The 23,165-nt window shown below is 41.7% G+C and overlaps 2 protein-coding genes across 7 annotated transcripts in view; both read left to right on the forward strand.

Annotated features, from left to right (window-relative positions):
- The window catches only part of RETREG1 (reticulophagy regulator 1), a 70,283-nt gene extending 58,619 nt beyond the window's left edge, over window positions 1–11,664 (forward strand). For 3 of the 5 annotated variants that reach the window (XM_075084241.1, XM_075084244.1, XM_075084245.1), the window contains 5 exons: window positions 387–471; window positions 1,037–1,174; window positions 3,022–3,086; window positions 4,248–4,374; window positions 7,406–11,664. In XM_075084241.1, coding sequence (XP_074940342.1) covers window positions 387–471; window positions 1,037–1,174; window positions 3,022–3,086; window positions 4,248–4,374; window positions 7,406–7,917 — 927 coding nt within the window. In that variant the 3' untranslated portion in view covers window positions 7,918–11,664. The remainder of the gene's footprint in view (window positions 1–386; window positions 472–1,036; window positions 1,175–3,021; window positions 3,087–4,247; window positions 4,375–7,405) is intronic. The other 2 variants (XM_075084242.1, XM_075084243.1) reach the window with 2 other exon arrangements.
- A 976-nt stretch (window positions 11,665–12,640) lies between these two features.
- On the forward strand, window positions 12,641–22,721 carry ZNF622 (zinc finger protein 622). 2 transcript variants are annotated; one of them, XM_075084246.1, is made up of 8 exons: window positions 12,649–12,741; window positions 13,988–14,095; window positions 16,171–16,779; window positions 18,654–18,908; window positions 19,608–19,770; window positions 20,573–20,685; window positions 21,576–21,719; window positions 22,330–22,721. In XM_075084246.1, exons 3-8 carry the CDS (start codon window positions 16,173–16,175, stop codon window positions 22,455–22,457), a joined length of 1,410 nt encoding a protein of 469 aa, XP_074940347.1. In that variant the 5' UTR covers window positions 12,649–12,741; window positions 13,988–14,095; window positions 16,171–16,172; the 3' UTR covers window positions 22,458–22,721. The 2 variants fall into 2 exon arrangements, with proteins under 2 accessions (XP_074940349.1, XP_074940347.1); XM_075084248.1 differs by lacking the exon at window positions 13,988–14,095 and having other exon boundaries at window positions 12,641–12,741.
- Window positions 22,722–23,165: the final 444 nt, after the last annotated feature.

The following is a 23,165-nucleotide window of genomic DNA, read 5'->3' on the forward strand; positions in this document are numbered from 1 at the left end:
AGCAAGTACGCATTGTAACACTTCTAGTAGTGATTTGGGGTTTTTTTCTGCTTATCAACTGTTCAGCCTTTTCTTTTGTACTGAAGATGAAGTAATTTCTAGTAATTTTAGCAATAACCACGAGCTTGTTAAACCTTTACAGTAAATGACTAAAAGTAGCATATTTTTATAATGGAAGAGGGGGTACAGCCTAATGAGCCAAAATGAACTGTTTGATGCTTATTTGCATAAGAAGTGTTAAAGTATTTCCTGACTTCAAAAACATAAACCTTCCATTTTCCACTGCATTCTAGATTTCATTTAGCATGCCATATTTTTCTTTTGCAAAATGATCTAAATATTTAAACAGTGCACGTGTTAATAGCCAATTTCAATGTTTTTGCCAGTTTTGCCTACTAGTCTGCAGTGTATGTACATTTTTCACTGTCTTGGGAAGTTACATTCCTGGAGTTGTCCTCTCCTATGTCCTGCGTAAGTATAGTCTCTTTTCCAGTCACGATTTATGTATGAGGTTTGTTCGTTATTTGGTCTCTGTATAGGGGGTATTTTATTTGTTTACATATAGATATACACACGTGCATATATATGCACACATATATACATATATATGTCGGTTCTGACAAGTGCCTTTTGTCATATGGGGGTCAGCTTACAAGTTTTTTCAGCTTGTTGATTCTGGCACAGTGTTGCGTAGTCATGTTGCTCAGGTAGAGATACCAAAAACAGACTAAACCAAGAAAATGATAAATGTTATAGTGATCAGAATTTGTGCCTTACTGGAAGTAAAAAAGGTGTCAGTTGATATGAATAAAATGGTATTTTCTGCGACAAGTAGGAATGGCTCCTAGAAACTGGATTTGGCATTAGCAGTTTGTCTGACGTGGGCATTTCACAGTTCCTTTTTATGTAAAACTAACTGTGTTACGTAAAATTAGTAGTCTTCTCCTGCAAATGCATTGTTTAATCTTCATTGAGTAACTTCTTACAAAGCAATATTTCAATACAGTTTTTCTTTCTGTCTTCATTTTTATCACAGTATTGTGTGCCTTTTTATGTCCCTTCCTTAAGTGCAATGAATTTGGACAGAAAGTATGCAACAAAATTAAGACTGTTCTGATGAAACTAGATTTTGGAATAGTGGAATATATCAACCAGAAGAAAAAAGAGAGATCTGGTGAGTAATTAAGTATAGTTCCAAGTAACTTATTTCTGTATGCAGAGAAAATTGTATTCATCTTGCAGACAGTTTGGTTTGTCCTGCGAAGCCAATTGTAAAGGTATTTCTTGCTTTGAACCTGGCTATGTTCTTAGCTTCATAAGGAGTGATAATGTATGTCAGATGTCTGGGTATGGTAAAAAAAAATACTTCATGGAAGGAAATAAGGCAAGACTGATGGTTCTCTTCATACTTGACGAGATGTACTGCTTGTAGGCTTTCAGAAAAAAACTACTCGCTGTCGGGTATGCAATGCTTATCTCTGGTTAGACGAGGCAAACTTATCCAGGAGAGAGCCTAACTCAGGAACGCAAAATGGGAACATAACAGAATTTTCAGTAAGAGACTGAACTCTGCTCCAGTATCTAAATCTTCCTTGTTTTCATTCCCAGCAGCAACAAGAATTTGTTTTCTTCCCCAAGTACTCAATAAGCATTTAAGAATTGCAGTAGGATAGTAGCTACAAATTAATCGTTGTTAGTTAGAAAGGGGAGAAATCAGTTTAAAACAAAATCTCACCTGAAATTTTTATAACATTGGAAACTTTCAGATTTTAAGTAATGAAGCTATTTCAAGAAAAACATTTATATGAATAATGTTATCTTTAGTTTACTTTTTGTGTGTGCTACGGTTTGGTAATTGAACCTTTGTAGTGTAGTCGCATTACTTGCAGGCAGCCTACCCTTTTTAGTTAGTGTTACACCAGTAGATTTCATATCTGCTTTGGAACATGCATTTCTTGCAACCGTTCATCGTACAATGTGCTGTTCCAACACAACGAGGAGAATCATCTGCCTTTTCCCTTTCTCTTGCATATAATGCAGTAGCTGTTGAAAACAAGGAATAATGCATTGAAAATTTTCTTTCCTGCATTATTCCACCTTGTTCTACTTTTAAGTGAAACTGGCAGAGAGATCAGACTATTGTTTCATAAATTTCATAAGCCAACACTGGGGAAATGGTTGAGGTGAGATTCATTCTTTCCTGCCTCTCACCTTCCAGTTTAATTTAACCCAGATGAGTTCCCTACCTTGCTTCACCGCTTGGGTTCACCACACGGGTTCACAAACCCTTGTACTGGCACAAGAGAGGAAGTAGCAAGTTGCAAAAATAGGCAGCCAAGAATAATATGACTGTGGCTTTCAGCTTATATTGGCTTAAAACATTCATGAGGCTATTCTCCGACAGAGAGAGGAGAGGAGGGGAAATTTGTGTCTCCATTAATCTGTGAGGAGCAGCATTCTACCAGACTTCAGAGAACGCTTTGTACGTGTAATTGCATATACACGTCGCAAATGCAGGGGAACTGGGTGCAAAGAAAAAGAAAGGTTCTGTGAATGAAGATTACACACAGTTATCCAGAAAACTGCATGTTCTGAAGTAAAAGTAATGTGCTGGGATAACTACACTGCCTGTTTTAACCGTACGTTACAACTATGCATTGTACAGGAAGTGTAGTTTAAAAGGTAGGTAGGTGGATGGATAGATATATAGATAGATATTGCCACGGAACATTATGTTATGGTGAGCAACAGAGACTTCCAAAACTAAGTAAATAAATGTGTTGGAATGTATTTCAGAGCAACAATTGCTCTCCGCTTTGGCTGCTCCACGATATATTTTGATAAATATCTAGCCTCTCCATCGGCCTTCTTTCCCTCACCTTAGTGACATGCTTTGTAAATGATGCACTGTGTCAAGAGGTGAAAGTCTGCTGTACTACGCAAACTGTGTGACAGGGAACACACGCTGAACCTCAACGTCTGTTGTCATGAGTAGGGTAAAAAATATTTTTTGTCTTTCAGAAGCAGCAAAAACAAAACCCACAGAAGATGACAGTGAATTAGACATATCAGCCCTGTGTCCTAAGGTGATTTTTTTTTTTTCAGTCAGCCCTATCTTGCTTTTAAAATCTATATAGATAATCAAAAGTATCTAGACTACTGTCTCTGTTTTCTGTGGAAGACTTTAGCCTGCCCAGGAGGCTATGTTCCTGAACTAAGCAGTCTGCTTTAAAAGTGATTCATAGTCTCCATCGTTAGGCTTATACTAATTAACTTACTGCACTTGTGACTTCTGGTCTTCAAGGTAATGGTTTCTTTGGCCTACTAAACTAAGAATGCGTTTATTTTGTATTGGCTGTGGAATGATTAAACTAGAATTTAATAGCAAAGGTGGCTGTTTTTATTTGCAACGGCAACATTGCAGGTAATTTTTGTCAAATTAAAATATAAAAGGGAAACGTTTGTAGAAAACGTGTGTAATTAGTCAGACACTTGTGTGATCACTTGTCTGATCATTTTCAATGATAGTGTATATCAGTATTTTATATATAGATATGTTTTTAGATATGTATGAGAACACTCTAATATCTCCTTTCTCTCTAAATGTTCTAAATAACTGTATGGCAAAGGATTTTCCATTCTAATCAGAACACTGGTTGATAAAAAAAAAAAAAATCAGCTTTCTAAGAATTCTTATGCAGTATTTGATCTGTTGTATGTAGAGCCTGACTTTGACAGTGATCGCTTTGAGGTGGGTTTGTATTCTGCAAAAAACACAAACTTATATCCCATGGGATAAAAATCTGTAGCTGACATAATTGAATATTGGTGGATAAATTCTTAAAGGATAATGATTTTTTTTTCTGTAGCTGATTTTTGACTGTCTTATAGATAATGGGGAGGGTTGATCCAAGTCTATGCATTTCTTTACAGTTATGCCTATTTTGTATTTGCAAGCTCATTCTGCTTTCATTACAGTAGGATGTTACTTTCAGAATGAATAATTGGAATTTTCTATGCACCTTTAATATAATAGAGCTTTCAAATACTACAAAGAGGGATGCTTCAATTCTAAGTATTGTGTGCTCCTATTGTTTTCATGTTTCTACAATTAAAGCTTAAATGGGAGACAATTTATATTGCTATGACATCCAAGAGGCTTCTTTTTCAGCATCTAAGCTTTGGCTTCCTGTAGAGTGAATTTTTTGAGTATCAGCATACCATGTATGGGACTTTTTTATGTTTAGGTTAGTCCTGCAGTTGTTGCCAAAGAGCTGTCAGTGTCTGACACAGATGTATCAGAAGTATCTTGGACCGATAATGGGACCTTTAACTTATCTGAGGGGTATTCTCCACAGACAGACACATCTGATGGTATGTAATGGCTTCATTATCTCATCGATGAATTGCAGTTGTGTAAGTAACCTGGAAATGGTTAGAGAATTTGAGGACAAAAGTTTTTGGGGTTGTTTTTGCAATGAATTTGAAATTCATTCCAGTGTTTTCTATAATTTAGGATACATCTCGTGTAAGAGCTGTCTTCAGTAAGTGTCTAGATAAATAAGTAATGGTGGGTAAAACTGACACCTTCAGTAAGTGCCAGATTTAGCGCGCTCTTCCATGAAACCTTTTAAGCAGGTAAACCTTTTAAGTCAGTAAAAATGCTTTTGTGGAGCTATACAAATAAAAGCTGAGGAAGAAAGAGTGAATACTTTGAATTGCTAAACAGCCAATTAAAGAAAGTATTATTAGGTTTTGGTCACTAGAATGCTGATGGACAGCCAGCAATGAGCTGAAATGAGTGAAGACTAAGACTAGGAAACGATTCTCAAGCACTTGTCTTGATCTTGACCAGATCTTTAAGTTCTTACTTTTTACAGACCAAGCTTTCAGTTAGCATTTTGCCTGAATCAAGATTAAGGACAACAGCAGTTTGGTGTAATCTTATCTATGGATTTGTTGCTCTGCTTGTCTTGCATTTCTCCTCTTCTAGGGAAATTTCACTTTAAATTACAAGTAGGGTGATGTTACTTAACAATATTACAAAGGCCAAATTAATAATTTAAATTATTTTGTTAATATTTCAAGTTGTAAATAGACAGCATTGTACATCACAGAATCGTAAGCTGGAATGAGCCATTGTCGTTCATCTCACCTAACCTCCTACTCAAAGCAGGTTCAACTTGATTAAGTTGCTCAGGGCTGTGACCGGTTGAATTTTGAGCATCTCCAGTGGCAGAGATTCAGCAACCTCCCTGGACAGCCATTTTCAATATTTGATCCACCCTCATGATGAAAAAGTTTTTTCTTATACTGAATCAGAATTTCCCATGTTCCAGCTTGTGGTGATTCACTCCCATCATTCCAATGTGCACCTTTAAGAAGAGTCAGGCCCCATCCTCTCTGTACCTTCCATTAGGTAGCTAAAGGCAACTATGTGATCCCCCTTTGCCGCCTTCTCTTAAGGCCGAACAAAGCCCATTCTCTCTGCATCTCCTCCTATGTCATGTTCTCTAGCCCCCTAATAATCATGCTGACCCTCCAGGGGACTCGCTCCGTCTTTCATTGTCTGTCTTATACTGGAGAGGTTGAAACTGGACAAAGTAATCAATCCAGCAGGACAAGAGGAAATGGCCTCAAGCTGTGCCAGGGGAGGTTTAGACTGGATATTAGGAAAAAAATCTGTACTGAAAGAGTGGCCAGGCATTGGAACAGGCTGCCCAGAGAGGTGGTGGAGTCACGATACCTGGAGGTGTTCAAAAAATGTGTAGATGTGGCACCTTGGGACATGGTTTAGGAGGCATGGGGGTGTTGGGTTGACGGTTGGACTTGATGATCCTAGAGGTCTTTTCCAACCTTAATGATTCTATGAAAGTACTCCAAGTGTGCACTCTCAGTTGCTGAATAAAGGGGGGAAATCCCTTCCATTGACTTTCTGACTTTGTTTTTTCTCAGTATGTGGTTGGCCTTCCTTGCAGCAAGGGTGTGCCACTGACTTGCTGTCCACAGGTCTTTTTCTTGAAAGCTGCTTTCTGTCTCGTTGCCCCCAACCTGTACTGCTGCGCAGGTTATTCCATTCCAGATGCAGGACTTCACATTTGCTTTTGTTGAATTTCATGGTATTCCTTTTCAGCCTCTTCACTTCTCCAGCCTTTTGAGGTCCCTCTCAGGGCAACCAGCCCTCCAGAATACCAAATACACCTGCCCCTTTGAGTCTGGCAGTCACACCAATTTTTCCACCCACCTTATAGTTCACTTACCCAGTTTGCTCACCAATCTGGCTGTAAGGATAATGTGGGAAATGGCATTAAAGGCCTTGCTAAGTGAAAAATAAACAACATCGACTCTTCTCCATTCTATGATTCTCCCTCCATGGAGCATTTCAGCAAATGGGACAGACACACAAGTGCAAGACCAGATGCAATTCATCCAGGGACTGGCTTATCTCCTCTCAAAGCTCTGTGTATTTGAGCAACCACTCTGCATACAGCACAACCCTTCCTCCTCACCCTCCCAGTCTGTTTTTCCTAAAGAAAATGGAGAAAATGACGTACCAGACATTTTTATGATTCATTTCCTTAGCTCTTATGAATGCTCCTATTGCTTTTTTTCATAGAAAGTAAGTTCAAATTGATTTTTTTTTACCTTCTCATTCAAATACTAGATCAAAATATTGCGTTATGCTCATTTAGGTCTCTTGCACAGGCCATGTACTGTGGTCAGTATATTTTGCACCATTAACACAGTCATTAAAACCTAATCTTTTCTTTGTTTACATTCTTCTTTTTATCCTCTTAAAAATGTGCAACTTTCCTAGTCATCTGTAGAGCTTCCGTTTTCTGTTTCTTACTCAATACAAGCATTGGGCAAGAAAGGAAAAAGTTATAAATTAAGCCTTTACGTTGGTTTTATATCTTCATTTAAACACATAAACATTCCTTTTTTTAATCCTACAAGTGTTTTAAAAGCTTGTAATACTTTCATACACACATATTTATAATTAACATATACAACGTGAAGAAAAATGTTTAAAGACCTGTTGTGACATTACAAATTTTAGGACTTTATGTGGCTGCTGTATTTAGAACTGGCTGTGCTGAAGATTTGCATGGCTTGTTTCACCTACAGCTGGATACCTTTTCAAAAAGATATTGTCCTCAAATAAGTTTCTGAGTTAGGTTGATACCAGGTGACTTTCGGTAGTAGGTTTATGACTTTAAAACCATTTTATTGTAGATGTCACCCAAAGCTCCTCTGCTTTAAGACCGTGGAAGACTTCTAGACTATGGATTAATAAATGTATTTAAAGGAGAATTTCCTAACTGCATTTTTACATCTGGCTGCTTTTTTGGGGGGAGCCTTTCATGTTTGCTAACAATGCTTCCTTTTGTTTATCCTGTAATAGATTTTGACCGACCTAGTGATCATGAAGAAGCTTTCGCTAGAGATCTTTCCGAATTTCCTTCTTTAGAAAATGGTGCCGGAACAAATGACGACGATGACTCAAGCATTGGTATGCCCATCCAGCAAAAACGAAAAAAAGAACAAATGTATTTCAAGGTGGATCATGCTTCCCAACAGAGTAAAGACAGACCATCCACTGCAGGGCTCTCCTTGCCTTTGACCAGTGACCAAACCTTTAATTTAATGAGTGGAATTGCTGGGGATGTCATCGCAGCTGCGGTGTCTGCTGCCATCAAAGACCAGTTGCAAGCCACACAGCAAGCTCCCTCACACGCGGTGCCCAGTTTGAGCGAGGAGACAGACACAGAGGAAGCTGATGATTTTGAACTGCTTGACCAGTCTGAGCTTGAGCAGATTGAGAAAGAATTGGGACTTTCACAAGGCCAAGAAGCAGAATCCCAGGAAAAGAAAAAATCTTCAGGCTTCCTTTCAAATCTGCTTGGAAGTCATTAACCTGGAAATTGCAGCTGGTAACATAGAAGAAATTAAATGTAAAACACACAAAAAAAAATCAAATGCAAAAAAAAAAAAGGAAAATTCTGAGCTGTAAGCTTTAACTATCCCTTTAGATGTGTTGTAATAATTTCCCTTATGCAGAGTGAATTAACTGGATAAATATCAGCTGATACTGATAGTTTAATGTTTCTGGTAGTTTTACCTCAATGTAATAGCATGGAAATGAATTATCTATCCACTGCTTGGTCACAGATGAGTGTTGGAGGTCAGTTGTTCGTAAGAGTTGGGGGAGAGGGATTTTTTATCTTTTTTGCCAACCATGTGTTTTGAGGTCCTGAGCCAAATTATCAAGAGGGGTAGTTTATTTACTCTTGATTGCCGACCATGTAGTACAATTAACGATTCACATAGCGAGGCTAAGTTACCGTAGGATTGCAACGAGATTAACTAAATCTCACCTCTTCAGTCATACCAAAAAGTATGAATCTCTGCAGTTAACATTATGTATAGTGCATCTACTATATATGAAACACATTAACCAGCACAACTCTAGTTTAAATATGTGTGCAACACTATCAAAGAACTTGATTTCATACTTAAAACCTTTGAATTATTTTGGATATGGTGATGCATTTCCAAGGTTTTTTGCTGTTATAGGCTTGTACAGTTGTAAAGTGGCATGCTATTTGACTGACCACCTGCTGTGTTCCTTGGTAGAGTCTGGTCCTTGGCAGTATTGCCCATGTAAAGTCAGCCAACACATTTTTATATTTGAGAGTTAGTACCATGTAAACCAAACAACCTTTTTGGGAGCAGGTGAATGTAGTTATTATTTGGAATAGAGGTTAGAGTTTTGTTTTTTTTTTTTTAAAAAAAGCAGCTTTTTAAAGTGCCACTTCCTTAATTCAAGATTCTGTGGGGTTTGTTTCTTTTCCCAGGACAGCTTCTACCACTTGCAACAAAAGTTGTGTTACAAGCTGAATCCTTTAAGGTACTTAAAAGTATTCGGTGAGGTCATTTGCTATGGAAGACGCTCAGAATCTTCTTCTTCGCTGTAATTTAAAACAAACAAAAAAGAACTTGTTTGAATTATTTGCCAGTTTAAACTCCACACATGCTCATGAGTGGCATGGGATCTTAAGCAGGTAACTTATTTAACGTTTTCTAGGGCTTTTTTGTTCACCTGTAACAAAACTGAATTGTAATACCAAGCAATAGTAATCAAAGAAATAGGAAGACGTAAAGCTAGTTTTTTAAATGTGATGTAAACTGTTAGCAAAGTTGAGGGACCATGTCAGCTGCTACTACTACTCAAGTGATTTTCCATTTGCTGGCATTTGAAGAGGTGAATACTGTCATCTAGGACCCTCAAAAAGTACAGCAGCAGATTATAAAAATCATCCACTAACATATATGTGTAGGTAAACCTGTGTTTCAAGTTAACTCCATTTTAATTTGTTTTTCTTTCTGAGGTGAAAAAAATAGGCAGATGGCCAAAAAGAGTGTAGCGAAACGAAAGATGCTGAGAATTTTTGACACTAGCTTTATTGTTGCTTGTGCTTTTTTGTCAGTAATGCATATTGACTGTGTTTGCTGTCCTTTACCAGTAAAAAAGTGAGCCTGTGCCTTCCTTATCAAATCCATTACAAAGTAAGTGGATGCTGGATATAGATCCCACAAGATGCAGCTTTTGAAATTCTAACATCTTAACATTAAAAGCACGTTTCTGGAAATGATTAAAAAAACATGGCTGCATCACTTCCACAGTGTTGGTTAAGTTTCCTTTTTAGCTTCCTCCCAGCCTGTCCTTCCCATTTGAAAAAAGAAAAGAAGCTTTTGCTGGGAAATGAGTCAGTTTAAAGGCCATTTAAATCTCTCAGATGAGTTAAAAGCCTCGTTTCCTAGCTGCGTCTGTAGGACAATCTGTATAGTCAGACGAGCACAACTTCCAAGTTGCTGATGAAACTTGGTAGGACGTCCAGACAACGGTGTGCTTCCTTGTGCAGCAGCACTTGTGCCTGGAGGGGAAACGGGTGACTGGACAGGGAGAGGCGGGAGGGAGGGAGCCATCCTTCACAGGCTTTTCTGTAGCAGATCGATGGGACGGACTAGCTGGCTGTCAATGGTGGCATTATAACAGCGTGCACTTTATTGTTGTTTTATGAATAATACTTGTGGTTAAAAAAGTATGTAATGCAGGGGCACTCTTCTAGAATAATAGATTAGATCAAGAAGGAAAAGCAGTTGGAGGAGTTTCTTGGACTTTTTGTAAATGATCCATTTTCTGGTTTCGAGATAGAAAAATCGATGGATTTTTCTCCAGTACAAGTCTCAATTTAGTTAATTTTTTTTCCAGAAAGAAAAACAAAGCAAAAGTTGAACACACAAATCATTAAAGTTTAGGGGCATAATTGCTTATTGGAGTGTCTTTAGAATTTTATTTTTCTGTTCTCGTGGTAGTCGATTTCCTTCAAGCCCCTAAATACTGTGTAATGCGAAGGAGGTAGTTCTGTAAATATTCCTCCTCAGGTAGTGGAAAGATGGTTAGTTTTCTGCAGGAAATAACCTCTTCCCTCCCCAAAAACTGCATGTAAGACACACTTTGCTCAGACACGATACATTCCACTGCCAGCAGTTTGACAGCGGAACACAAAGAAAACGTCCCTCTCCTCTGTGAGATCCCTTCCACACTGCCTTCAGTTGGAAATCCCTCAAGAAACCTTTGTTTTGCTGTATTCTAACGGCAGCCACAAAATAGCAGTTACTTAAAAATTCCCATCACAATGGTCCACAGTGTCCTTCCTGCCGAGCACTGGTCATCACCTTCCCATCTTCCAAAACTGATTACACAGGCAGGAAAAAAGGCAAGCGAGTATGAGGTAGCACATAGCTTTGAAACGTATGTTTGTTCCGTGGAAAGCCTGCTTGCGTGCAGTTTCCAGTCAAGAGGCAATACGGAGGGCACAGATAGCGTGTGGACATGTGAGCAGGTGCCTGTGGGTAACAGAGGGTATGATCTTGCCATGGGATCACTTCTACCTGCATTATATGGTGTGCTCTCACCTGGTAGTAAATTGAGAATGCCGTGTATTTTTGCAGTAGCATGGTTAAAGCGCTCACCCTCCCTCACCTTGCAGTGCCTTCTTCATACATCCCTACTGGAAGAACAGGATGTGTGTTAGGACAGGCTCTGTGGGATGCAGTTCAGCTCTTCATACTTGGAAAATTTCCCCTTGCATTAGTACCTCAGAGCGACAGACAGAGTGACTGCCATTTGATCAGTGGCCTTAGGTGTGTCAAATCCAGCATAAAAGAGCCTGTTTGCAGCACACAGGGCTTTTCCGTGAGTATGTACTACGCTTCCACTTAGCGTTCTTTGGTTTGTTTGTGAAAAATACTTATTCTACACAGAGGAGGGGAAATAATTTTAACCCAATGTAATAGAATCTAAAGAAATACTTGTTCTACTTGTTTATTTGTTCGTTCTACACTTTCTCCAGACTGTCTAAGCCTTCTGAACAAATTCCCTGTAGTCTCCATGTCTGTTCTCAGCACACGAGCAGCGTTAACAGTCTGTAAATGCCACCTATCCAGGTAACCAGAAACTGGAAAATTACAAAATGTCTTTATTTAAAATATTTTGCAGCACTTTACCTAGCCTGATTACTATTTTGTAAACATGGAATTATTATATTGATTGTTTGTAAAACCATTTAATAAATATGTGTTAGTTTTTATCTTTCATCATATCTAATTGTTTTGTTCCTGAAGTAGGAAAAAAACCCCTACACAACGCCAAACTCAAACCCCTTTGGGGGGGTGTCTGCCACTCCCGTGTTTGTTCCTTCTCTTAGCCTCATGTGGGCTCGCACCCGATAAACACAGATACACGCACAATTGTTCTGGTTGGAAAAGACCTCAAAGATCATGGAGTCCAACCATAAACCTAACGCTGCCAGTTCACTAACCCATGTCCCTAACACCCCTAACACCACATCTACACGTCTTTTTTTGAACACCTCCAGGAATGGTGACTCCACCACCTCTCTGGGAAGCCCGTTCCAGTGCCTGACCTCTCTTTCAGTGAAGAAATTTTTCCTAATATCCTATCTCAAACTCCCCTTATGCAGCTTGAAGCCATTTTCTCTCATTCTATCACAAGTTACTCAGGAGAAGAAACCAACATCCACCTCGCTACAACCTCCTTTCAGGTAGTTGTAGAGAGCAATAAGGTCTCCCCTCAGCCTCCTCCAGACTAAACAGCCCCAGTTCCCTCAACCTCTCCCCGTAAGACCTGCTCTCCAGACCCTTCACCAGCTTCGTTGCCCTTCTCTGGACACGCTCCAGCAATGCAACGTCCCTCTTGTACTGAGGGGCCCAAAACTGAACACAGTATTCGAGGTGCGGCCTCACCAGTGCGGAGTACAGGGGCACGATCGCTTCCCTGCTCCTGCTGGCGACGCTACGCCTTACACAAGGCCGATGCTGTCGGCCGTCGCCCGCGGCCGCACGCCGTACGGTCGGCCGCAGCTGTACGACCCGCCCTGGCGGCGGCGGCTCCCGGCCGCGCAGAGGCCGGAGGCGGGGGCGGAGCCGGGGGTGGGGTGGGGCCGCCCCCTCAGGCCGCCTGACGGGCTGGGCGGGGCGGGGCGGGACCTCCGGGCCGGCAGGGGGCAGCAGTTGCGGGGCCGCCGGGCGGGGCGGGCTCTTAGTGCCGGAAGGGGCTGGCCCCGCCCTTCCTGCGCGGCGGCGCGCGGCGTATTCCGGCCCAGCCGTCCCACGGCAGCGGCGCGGAGGAGGGGTGGGGCCTCTCACCTCACGGTGCGTGTCTGCGGGTCTGGCGGCGGGGAGCGGGGTCCCGCCCGGCGCGGCTGTGCCCTATTGCGCTTCGCTCCGCCGCGGGGTGGCGGGGTCCGAGGCCGGGACCGGGCCGGGGGGTGGCGGCCGCGGCTCCCCCTTGGGTCGGGGTTTCCTCCGAGTCCGGCCTGAGTCACGCCTGGCGGCGCCCGGGACTCGCGGCTTCGCCTGCGCCCTTTCCTTTGCTGAGTTTTACTTTATTTATTTCCTGGATTTTAGTTGCGCTGTCACTTCTGGTGTCTGTATAATAGACACCCACCTGTCAGTCAGGCTTTTCTGTGTGAGTCTGTGTTATGGATATGGGCTCGATTTAAGATCACAGAGCGGCAGGGGTTGGAAGGGACCGCTGGAGACCATCTTGTCCTACCCCCAGCTTGAGCAGGGACACCCAGAGCAGGGGGCACAGGAACGCGTCCAGGGGGCTGTTGAAGAATTTCTCAAGACAGTGGGTACCACCAGGTTTGCTTTACTAATCACAGCTCAGAGTTGGGCCACCACCATCAGTGTGTGGCAACTAACAAGACACAGCCTTCAAGTTATATAAGTTTCCCTAACAATTATGTCATTGTTAAAGTCCATCGTAAGTTTCCGCTCTTTTCTCAATTCTTCATTTTTCTGGTCAGCTAAAAGTTCTTATTTTTACACCTTCAGCAAGTTGTTGCCATCCTCGTCTTGGTTCTGCTTCTGATCATGAGCCTTATTGGTCCATTGTTGGTCCTTTGATCTTCTTAGAATGGCAACTCGATGTCTCATTTAAGTTTCCTAATTTCTTAGAAGTTAACCTTTCAACCCTTGTACTTATCTACTTATTTATTTACATACCTTATCTATATACTTGTAGTTAGTTAACAGAGATGTTACAATCAGCACTTCGTGTCTAACTATAGTTCTTTGTATTTATTCTTTCTACTGATTAGCGCAGCTGGTGATTAATCCAGCCATGGCTGGGGCTGTACAGGGGACATAGTGAGCAGTACTCTGCATGGACCGAAAAGAATAGCTATATATCTCTGATCACAGAACTAGTATAACAATGTTGAATACATTCATTTATCTATTTCTTACTCTAACTACTTATTCTAAGTATCTAAATCTAATATCTCTTTAACAGTCGGTTTTGAATGTCTCCAGGGGAGGAGACTCTGCAACCTCTCTGGGCAGCCTGTGCCACTGCTCTGGGACAGTAAAGAAGTTTTTTTCTTACATTCAGGTGGAACTTCCTGTGTTCCAACTTGTGCGCGTTGCCTCTTGGCCTGTTGTTGAGCATCACTGAAAAGAATCTGGCCCCATCCTCTTGACACCCACCCTTCACATATTTGTAAGTACTGATGAGATCCTCCCTCAGTCTTCTCCAGGCTGAAGAAGCCCAGGTCTCTCTGCCTTTCCTCATAAGGGAGATGCTCCAGTCCCCTGATCATCTTCGTAGGTCTCTGCTGGAGTCTCTCCGGTAGTTCCCTGTCTTTCTTGAGCTGGGGAGCCCAGAACTGGATACAGTTCTCCAGATGTGGCCTCACTAGGGCAGAGTAGAGGGGGAGGATAACCTCCCTCCACCTGCTGGCCACTCTCCTCTATTCAAATAAAGTTAGCTAAAATCAGGCATAACAAAGGCCCTGTGGGGAGAACCGAGATTTGTCTCAAAGGACTTGTCTGTACTGTGGGCAGAAGGCTTGTAAGTGCCTCAAGTCTTGTTTTCCTGAGCCCTCCACAGGGGAAAACTCAGTGCTTTGGTTTTGGGGGTTAAAATGGTGGGGAAGAGCATACGTGGGGAATTGGAGGTGCCTAACTACATGGGATTCTGCAGGCGCTTTTTCTGCTTTATGCAGCAGAATTGCAGGTGTTATTCCTTCGTTTAATAGTCAGATAAGAAGGTTTATGTTTCTAGATCCTCTTAGTTATATACCTCTTCTTCTGATCTTTTTTTTTTTTTTAAATCCCCCAGGATAATCTAGTGTGTAGCTGTTGTTTACCTGTAACAGACCAGATCAAACTGCTCTATCCCTGAGGTTTCTGCAAGGAGTTTGTGATGAACAGCAAACTTGATTCTGCCTCAGTTGGTTTATGGCAGTAGAACACCTGTTTGGGCTAGGAAAGGGCTAAGGGCCTCTGCAGGTGGGAGCGACATGCTTCAGAGAACAGTTGGGACCCCTCAGTGGGCAGATAATACATTTTCTTCCAAAACAAAAAGCATCTCCTACACTGAGTGGATGTTTTTTCAAATAAAATAGCATAGCCTTTATTTCTTGTTAGTGTATTGTTTGTTCGCTGTAGGAGTATGGACAGAGCAAGTGGTAAATTAGGAATTCAGTTCTTCCAGGGAACTAGCATTTCGGAAAGTACCTTGCGACCCTCTGAGCATTTGTGTTTTTCACTGCTGGTCCTCTCTCTTGGTAGCTTCTTGGAGGGGCTGCTGTTCTTCTGCCTGCTTTCAGCCCCTTTCCTCTTGACATATTGTTTCTTTTTTCCCAGATTAAACTATAGTTTTTATAAATGGGTTGAAAGGTGGGGGTGACTTTAGTGACCTCCAGTTAAAACACACTTTTTTTTTCACTTTGTTTTTGGGGTGTTCAAGAGATTCCATCAACTTTGTTTAAAAATGTTAAGTTCCATTAAGCACTGAAAAGGAGGAAAATGTGTGACTTTGGAAAGGGCAGCATCAGTTACAGGTCACTGTACAGATCAGACATTTGTCCTGTGACAGCCCCAGTAACACAGCTGAGCTGGGTGGTGGAGGGACATGGAGGAACACCAGAGGTAGCAGTGGTTTCAAGTGCTCAGTCGAGGCATGACTAACTGCATCTCCAGATTTACAGTTCTGCAGGGTAAAATGTTGTTGATCGTACATGCACTGCTCCAAAATAGCTGAGAGGGTTTTATTTTAAAATGAGGTAACTTTCTTCCTGTTTGATAAGGCTGTGGAAAATTGTAAGTAGGTATGAAAGTAGATTTTTCCTTTTTACCCTTATTTTGGAGCAATTGTTAGTCTTCCCAGAAACCTGTAGTTGGCAGAACATGAGCTTGATAAGAACCTCTAGTTTCTGATCTTTATTAACAAGTGCAGAGCTTTTGAAGCACCCCTTATAGGGCCAGGAACCCTCTCGTCCCGTGTCCAAGCCCTGACAAGCACAGTGGGTGCTGGGTTGAGAGCCAGGGTGCTCTGGTGCTGCTGTGGTATGAGTAGTCTCTGATAATTGTATCAGAGTCTTGTATTATTTTGCTCCTTTTAGTACATAACATGCTGTTTGCTACTGCTGGTGTCTAATAATTTAATTCTGTACCAGAACTGTATCTCTTATGCCACCTTACATGGGTGCTGTCAGGATGTTGTGTTTGGGTTTCTTGTGGCTGTTACCCATCTTTATTAGTGTGATGATTTTTCCCCCCCCTACTCTCTAGTAATGGCAACCTACACTTGTATCACTTGCCGTGTGGCTTTCAAGGATGCTGACATTCAGCGTGCCCACTACAAAACTGACTGGCATAGATACAATCTGAAGCGTAAGGTTGCTGACATGCCTCCTGTCACTGCTGAGAATTTCCAAGAGAGAGTCCTAGCCCAGAGAGCAGTAGCAGAGGAGCAGAACAAAATCACTGCCACTTACTGCACGGTTTGCAGCAAGAGATTCTCCACCTTCAATGCCTACGAGAATCACTTGAAGTCCAAGAAGCACCTGGAGTTGGAGAAGAAAGCTGTTCAAGCTGTCAGCAAGAAGGTGAAAATATTAAATGAGAAGAATCTGGAAAAGGGGCTGGCCCCAGAGAGTGTAAACAAAGATGAAATGAACGCGGCTATTCAACAAGCCATCAGAGCTCAGCCATCTTCGTCTCCGAAGAAGACGCCTTTACCTCCTAGTAATGCAAGTGGCTCTCCAGTTTCTACAGGAAGTGCCAGCTTACCCCAGAGTAGAGAGCGACTGGAAAAACCTCCACGGCTACAGTGGTTTGAACAGCAAGCAAAGAAGCTGGCCAAGCAGCAGGCAGAGGAAGAAGAGGATATGGAAGAAGGTAAGGCAATAAACATGCAGACAAGAGATAGCTTTGGCTAAGCCATGTAGTTGTTGGTTTTGTGTAAAAAGTCTCCTTCCGTTTCTGTAGTAGTACAGCATTTTCCATCACAAAAGGTCTTCCTGTTGATTAAATTTTCAGCTTAATGAAGGAGTTAAGGTTGGCCCATGCTTGCAGTCAAGGATTCTGTGTTAGCGTCTGAGCTGCCAGCTGCGCAAGTGCTGATACATGTGAAGGTTGAATATAAACAGTTACTAATATGAGCACTATTACCCATGTGAAATTCCAGGGGAAGTTTTCTTTAACGAAGGCTAATATAAAAGGTTACCCTACAACTACTTCTGAAAAATAGATCAACAGAAATCCAATTATGATCATTTGCTGTTGTCTCATCAATCACTTTACTGATCTGTTGAAGGGAGTTGGGAGTGGGGTTGATTTTGTTTTTCTCTGCCCATCAAGACCAGAGCTTGCTTCTTAGCCTGACACTGTGTGGCGTAGCTTCTCAGCATGTTGGCATCTATATTAAAATTCATTGAAGAGTTGCCACCCCAACTGCCTGTTCCTGCTGCTTCACCCTCACCGCTGTGTGGATACAGCTCTTTGTTGGAGGTCAGCCTGGAAAGTGCACAACTGAAAAGATCAGAGCTTCAGAATTCCCAGAAAAGGATTATTTTTAACATGGACACTTTCAGTGCTGTAGTTTACAGTGCAGCAGTATCCAAATGCATCTACTGGAGCAGTTGAGTGGGGTGATTAAACTGCAGCAAGGGGACAGGTATGAAAGAAGTGGGACCATACTATGCCACCTTCGTTACTGAAACTGTTGTGTCATCTTATTACATCTGTTACAGAAGTTTTATGCTGGTGAAATTTCAGTTGCATTTCAGGGAATCTGTTTTACAGGAGAAGAAATGTATGTTCTGAACAAGCATCTTAATATCTAAGGAAGGAGCCAGCTTGGGCCTGTTTTGTATTAACGTGTTAGTCATAAATCATAATGCTAAAATCTCAGAAGGTTTCTGAATGTTAATCTTCCTTTTAAGTGTTTGTCCAGCAATGTTTCCTACAAGTCCTGTTAATTCAGTGTCAGGCTCTTAGAAATATTATACTACATCCTATAGCAAAGATCTCGCTAATTAGCAGCCTGCCACACTGGGGAGCACCATGTTACCTGTTCTCAAGCATTCAGCGCACACAGCAGTTGGAAGGGGATCGGTAGGAATAGAGTGCTGGGAGGTGCTCGCTGCCCTAGATCTGAATTCCTGAAATAAGATTCCTAGACCCCTCTAGCAGTATAACCAGATTGCTGGTTTGTCTATCCATTATGAGCTCTGCAGTTGTCTTGCAAATATGTAAAACTGGTAGTATATCTTGGTATTTACTAACAAGTAACGTAACATGGTATATCTGTGACAGCTGGCTTTGTTATTCTCTGTTGTTCAAGATGTATGTGTGAACAGGAGTGCATTTTCCCTCACTGGTGAGTCACTGCTGGAAATGAGCATTTTCATGATTCTGACAGATTTGTATTGTTTTTAATGAGCCCTGCATGTGTTCCTGTGCTGTGGTGAATTAAATTTAAGGTTTCGAAACAACAATAAAGTGTTAATAGTTGAGAAAAGAGAGGGGAAAAAATATCGGGTCTGCCAACTTTTTTATGAGCAGAGTTGAGCTTTGCTGTGCATCTTACAAAGAAACATGTTTTACTGGCAATGGTGTATTCCTGCACCTGGAAGTGACTGTGTGGCACTTAGCTGTAAGAATAGAAAATACAACATTTTCTATGATAACTATTTCTAATTTAATTGAGACTTGTTTTGCTTGGAAGAAGTAATCATATAAATTTTTTTATTTTAAACTCCCTTTAAAAGACTGGGAAGATATCGATTCTGATGAAGATATTGGCTCTGAAGAAGACATGGAAAGTGTGGAAGAAGGAGAGGAGGAGCAGGCAGAATCTGAAAGCACTCCTGCTGTTGGGGCCATACCAGTCACGGACTGCTTGTTCTGTCCCCACCATTCAAGATCTCTCACAAAAAATGTGGCACATATGACAAAAGCTCACAGTTTCTTCATTCCAGACATAGAGTACCTTGTGGATCTCAGAGGATTAATCAAGTACCTGGGTATGCCTGTAAATGTTCCCTGATTTATCATCAGGATGATTATGTACTGTTATGGCTTATTTTCACTTGGCTATGACTTAAAAAGTTTTTGGGTTGGGTTTTGTTTTTGTGTGTAGAATCTGAGTACTGTCTAGTTCAGTATTTTGATCATGAATAGGACCACAGGCTTTCCAGGGAGAGTGAGAGAAAAACCCCATGAGCAAACACATGGTCAAGTACCCCATAGATCTCACATAGTTTTCTAATGTTGAGAAAGTCATTCAGCTAATGTGAAGTTCAGGACAAAACTCTGTTGCTGAAGTGTGCATATGAACTCTGTTATCCTACTAATGAGTCGCAAGTATTTGCCTCATTGGTTTATAATACTTCTGAGAGAGCTAAAAGCTAGAAAAAATATATTCCTTGAAGTCTACAAATGATGATGAGAATAAAATAATTTTGGAGGAGCAGATAGAAAACTGTATTGGAAGTATGCAGTTTGTTATTGAGAGTACATAATGATCCATACCTGGTTGTATGAAATCTTAAAATGCCATATGGTCAAGGCTTAGGAACAGTAGGGCTCTTCTGGAAATGAAGGGCTCAAGGCTCTTCCTGGGTGTCTCTGTTCGTAAGCTGGGAAGCCTACGTCACAGAAGTGTTAACTATTGACTAGGGAGGGTCTATTCAGACCAATAGAAGTGTCAATGTTTTTTGCAGGAGAGAAAGTTGGTGTTGGGAAAATCTGCATCTGGTGCAATGAAAAAGGGAAATCCTTCTACTCTACAGAAGCAGTGCAGGCTCACATGAACGATAAAAGCCACTGCAAACTCTTCACAGATGGAGATGCTGCCCTGGAATTTGCAGACTTCTATGATTTTAGGTGAGGACAGGTTTTTTTGAGTGAGCACAGATGGGAACAAACGAAAGGACAGTTGAATATAACATCAGAAACTATTACTCTTAAAATTTGTCCTGTTTCTGGTTCTGATGCTTATTTTGCATAGCTGGTTCTCCGCTTTTCTAGGTAAGTATAACGGCACGATTGGTTCTCCTCTCCTGTGACCACTAATACCAGTCCTACATGAAAATTTATTTTTAGTTTTGTTTTGTATGTTTGCTGTTACTGAGTTTAGATTTCAGTGCACTAGCAAAGACCATAAAAGGGTATAATTGTCTCTTCCATTACCTTTTAGGCAGACTGTGGGCTTAATACCTACTGTGGATTTTTTTTTTCTTCCTAAGTAGCTGGAGTTAAACAGGCCTGCTGTGATTTAGAGGCCTCTCGTTGAACTTCCTGTAACTTATCCTAAGCTGTGTTCATTTTGGTCGGAAATACCTCCTGTATGGTGACAGGTGGATTTAGCGGAGCTGCTTGGAGCGCTCGTTCAGTAGCTGTGCAGGGCTGGCGAGCTGCACACTGGTGGCGTTTCACCATAAGTCGCTGTGAAGTGTGCAGCAGCAGAACTGTGCTGAGTTACAGAACCGAGTGGAGGAAGGGTGGTCCTTGTCTTCTGCCTCTGTTCAGGGCAGGGTGCTACTGGGAAGAATTCTTAAACCAAGGTGGGTAAAACATGACAGTGTTTGTGGCTTGCTGTAGCTGTGCACTGCAGTTCTTCTGTGTAATGGATCTGCGTAGCTGTGGCTGCTCACCAGGTATAAACCGTGTGCTGCTACTCCCACAGGAGCAGTTACCCTGATCACAAGGATGGGGAAGATGTGGAGGTGCCTGGGCAGCGCCCAGCAGAGAGAGAGTTGGATTATGATGATGACACCATGGAGCTGATCCTTCCTTCAGGTAGGCATAGGGTTTGTGTTATGACGTGCTTTCTCTGCATTTCTCATAGCTGCAGCCATTACCTGCAGCACAGGTCATCGTTGTGTTTTCCTTTGGCAAGGGAGAAAGTAATCTTGCACACACTTTCATCTAAGTGTCTTTGCGGTTTTGTCTTAATTTTCTGTTACTTTTGCTATGAAATAGTTCAGCTTGTTCAGCATTAACGTGTATGTGGACTTGGGCAGAGGGTTCCTTTGCCCACTTTACTGGTTCATTAACATATAACTCTCATGGTACCCTCCAAGAGCTTCCATACCTTGTGTTAGTGCAACGTGGAGACACTATAACTTAGGTTATCTTGTGTAGATTTTTGCAGAGATGTAGCTAGTAACTAATTTAGTAAACTAGTTCAGTAAAATTAATTAAACAACCTTACTTTTGCCTTGTATAGCATTTGGCACTCTTGCTTGCATTTTTTTGTTGTTGTTTTGGTGGTTTTTGTGTGAGGGGACCTCAGCCCTTTCATTCTGAAAAGTGGTGCCAACTGTGCAGTTACAGAAGACTTCCTGAATGTCAGCAAGTTACTTCCCTAGTTGTTTGAAACAGCATTGCCTCTCTGCTCATTCATCTAATGAAAATTTCATTTCTGACAAGTGCTTTGTTGTTATCTGAGCTAAGGCCCTCTTGAACAACATCACTCTTTGGGTTTTTTTTTTCTTCAAGGTAGAGTGCAGTACAGCAGCTCTTACAGTTGTTACGAGTTCCTAATAGTCCCAAAGTTTTTAAGGTTCTGGGCCTTTTAAAAGCATTTCTCAGCATAGGGTTTTCCCACAGTTTTCATAATATGCTTGAATGCTGCATTTCAGAAGCTGCTTCATTATGCATAATAAGATGTGTCCTCCTCTGAACAGGTGCAAGAGTGGGTCATCGTTCTTTAATGAGATACTACAAGCAACGGTTTGGTCTGTCAAGGACGGTGGCTGTTGCGAAAAATAAGAAAGCAGTGGGTCGGGTGTTACAGCAGTACAAAGCTTTGGGCTGGACAAGTCAGGCAGGTAAGTGACAACGTGAGGTTTTTGCAGAGGAGGAGGAGGTTCTGGGATGTCATCACTCTACAATTAAATAGGTCAAGTTTGTTTCACATTTGTGGGGTTTTATGCAGTAGTTTGTCTTCCACCCGGTTACCTTTCGTTCCTGACATCCAACCAGAATAAGTTGTTTGTGTCTAAATTCCATTGCAGCTTCTGTGCAAGCCCTTAAGTTCATCAGCATGTGTGTTTGTGGTATTTGGTGACTTCCCAGGATTTCTTGGTTTCTGCCTGTGAAAACCACTACTCTTGCTATTTAATAATGTAACAAACCATTCTTTGACAGTTAGAATACTTTTCCAGTTGGGGAGCAGTGATGTGATCTGTATCCAATATTGAAATAAGAATCGCACGTTGGAATGCAAAACAACCTTTTCCCTTAATCACAGTCATGGGTATCCATAGAGGGAACTGGCCTTTCCCAAGAGGAAAGTGAAAAGAAGTGTGCCAGTATGGGAGGGGAAAACATACAGCTAACTGCTGATGTAAGAGGACAGATCAGCTGGTTTGCATATAAGTAGTCAGTAAGCTTACAGACATTTATCCTCTTTCTCCCTCTTCTCCTCTCTCCCTGAAGGGGCAGTCTTTGCTCAGCAGCGTGATATGCAGTACCTGCAGAGGATGAAGTCAAAGTGGATGCTCAAGACAGGAATGAGCAACAATGCTACAAAACAGATGCATTTCCGGGCGCAAGTCAGATTCTGAGTTCCCAAGACAGCCTCGTGCAACTGGTTTGGGGAAGGGGAATTTAATGGTTTCTGGGCCAAGGATTCTGTTATTAAAATGGACTTGGTACCTACCAAATGGGGCATGTATGCTGGTGTGCCTTCCGGTCTGTGCGAAGAAGAGCAGGGAACTTGTCTCTTCCAGTGAAATGATGGTTGGCCTAACTTAAAAAATAAAATATCTTGAATGGAATATGTGGCAAAGTAGTCACGGCTATGAATAAAGATGCATGTATAGTCTTGCTGCCTGTCTTTGCGCAGTCCATTTCTGTGGGGCAGTTGACATTGTCATGTCTCTGAATATCTTCAGTTTCTAATTCTGCAAAATGCTTGAGGCCAAGAGAAGATCCTAGATCTAGGAGCCTGAGATGGAGTGTATTGAAGGTTTTCACTTGTGCCAGACATAAGTTAGCTGGGTGTTCTGGACTTCCAGCTGGCACTATTGAGGGGAAGGCCACAGGAAAACTGCTATTTGTCTGCCTGTCCATTCATTGTGAATGCAGCTGGTTACAGTCAAGTCACACTTCGTTCTAGGTTTACTCTGGATTCCCTGGTAGTGGCTTTCATTGGCATGATTTTAATGTAAGTTTTTTTCCTCTCCTGTGAATGGTGTGTGGATACTATCACTGGGAATGGTAGGGGGAGACTTTGTCAAATTAACCTCTTGAAATAATCCACGGAAGTCCCC

Source organism: Phalacrocorax aristotelis, chromosome 2, assembly GCF_949628215.1.
Source record: "Phalacrocorax aristotelis chromosome 2, bGulAri2.1, whole genome shotgun sequence".
Classification (NCBI taxonomy): Eukaryota; Metazoa; Chordata; class Aves; order Suliformes; family Phalacrocoracidae; genus Phalacrocorax; species Phalacrocorax aristotelis.

What these genes read in the sequence shown, in the direction of transcription:
- ZNF622 (XM_075084248.1), top strand. Translation starts at nt 16,173, where the DNA reads ATGGCAACCTACACTTGTATCACTTGCCGTGTGGCTTTCAAGGATGCT. An exon ending in GGAGCTGATCCTTCCTTCAG is followed by an intron (nt 20,686 to 21,575) that starts GTAGGCATAGGG and finishes TCCTCTGAACAG; the next exon opens with GTGCAAGAGTGGGTCATCGT. An exon ending in GGGCTGGACAAGTCAGGCAG is followed by an intron (nt 21,720 to 22,329) that starts GTAAGTGACAAC and finishes CTCTCCCTGAAG; the next exon opens with GGGCAGTCTTTGCTCAGCAG.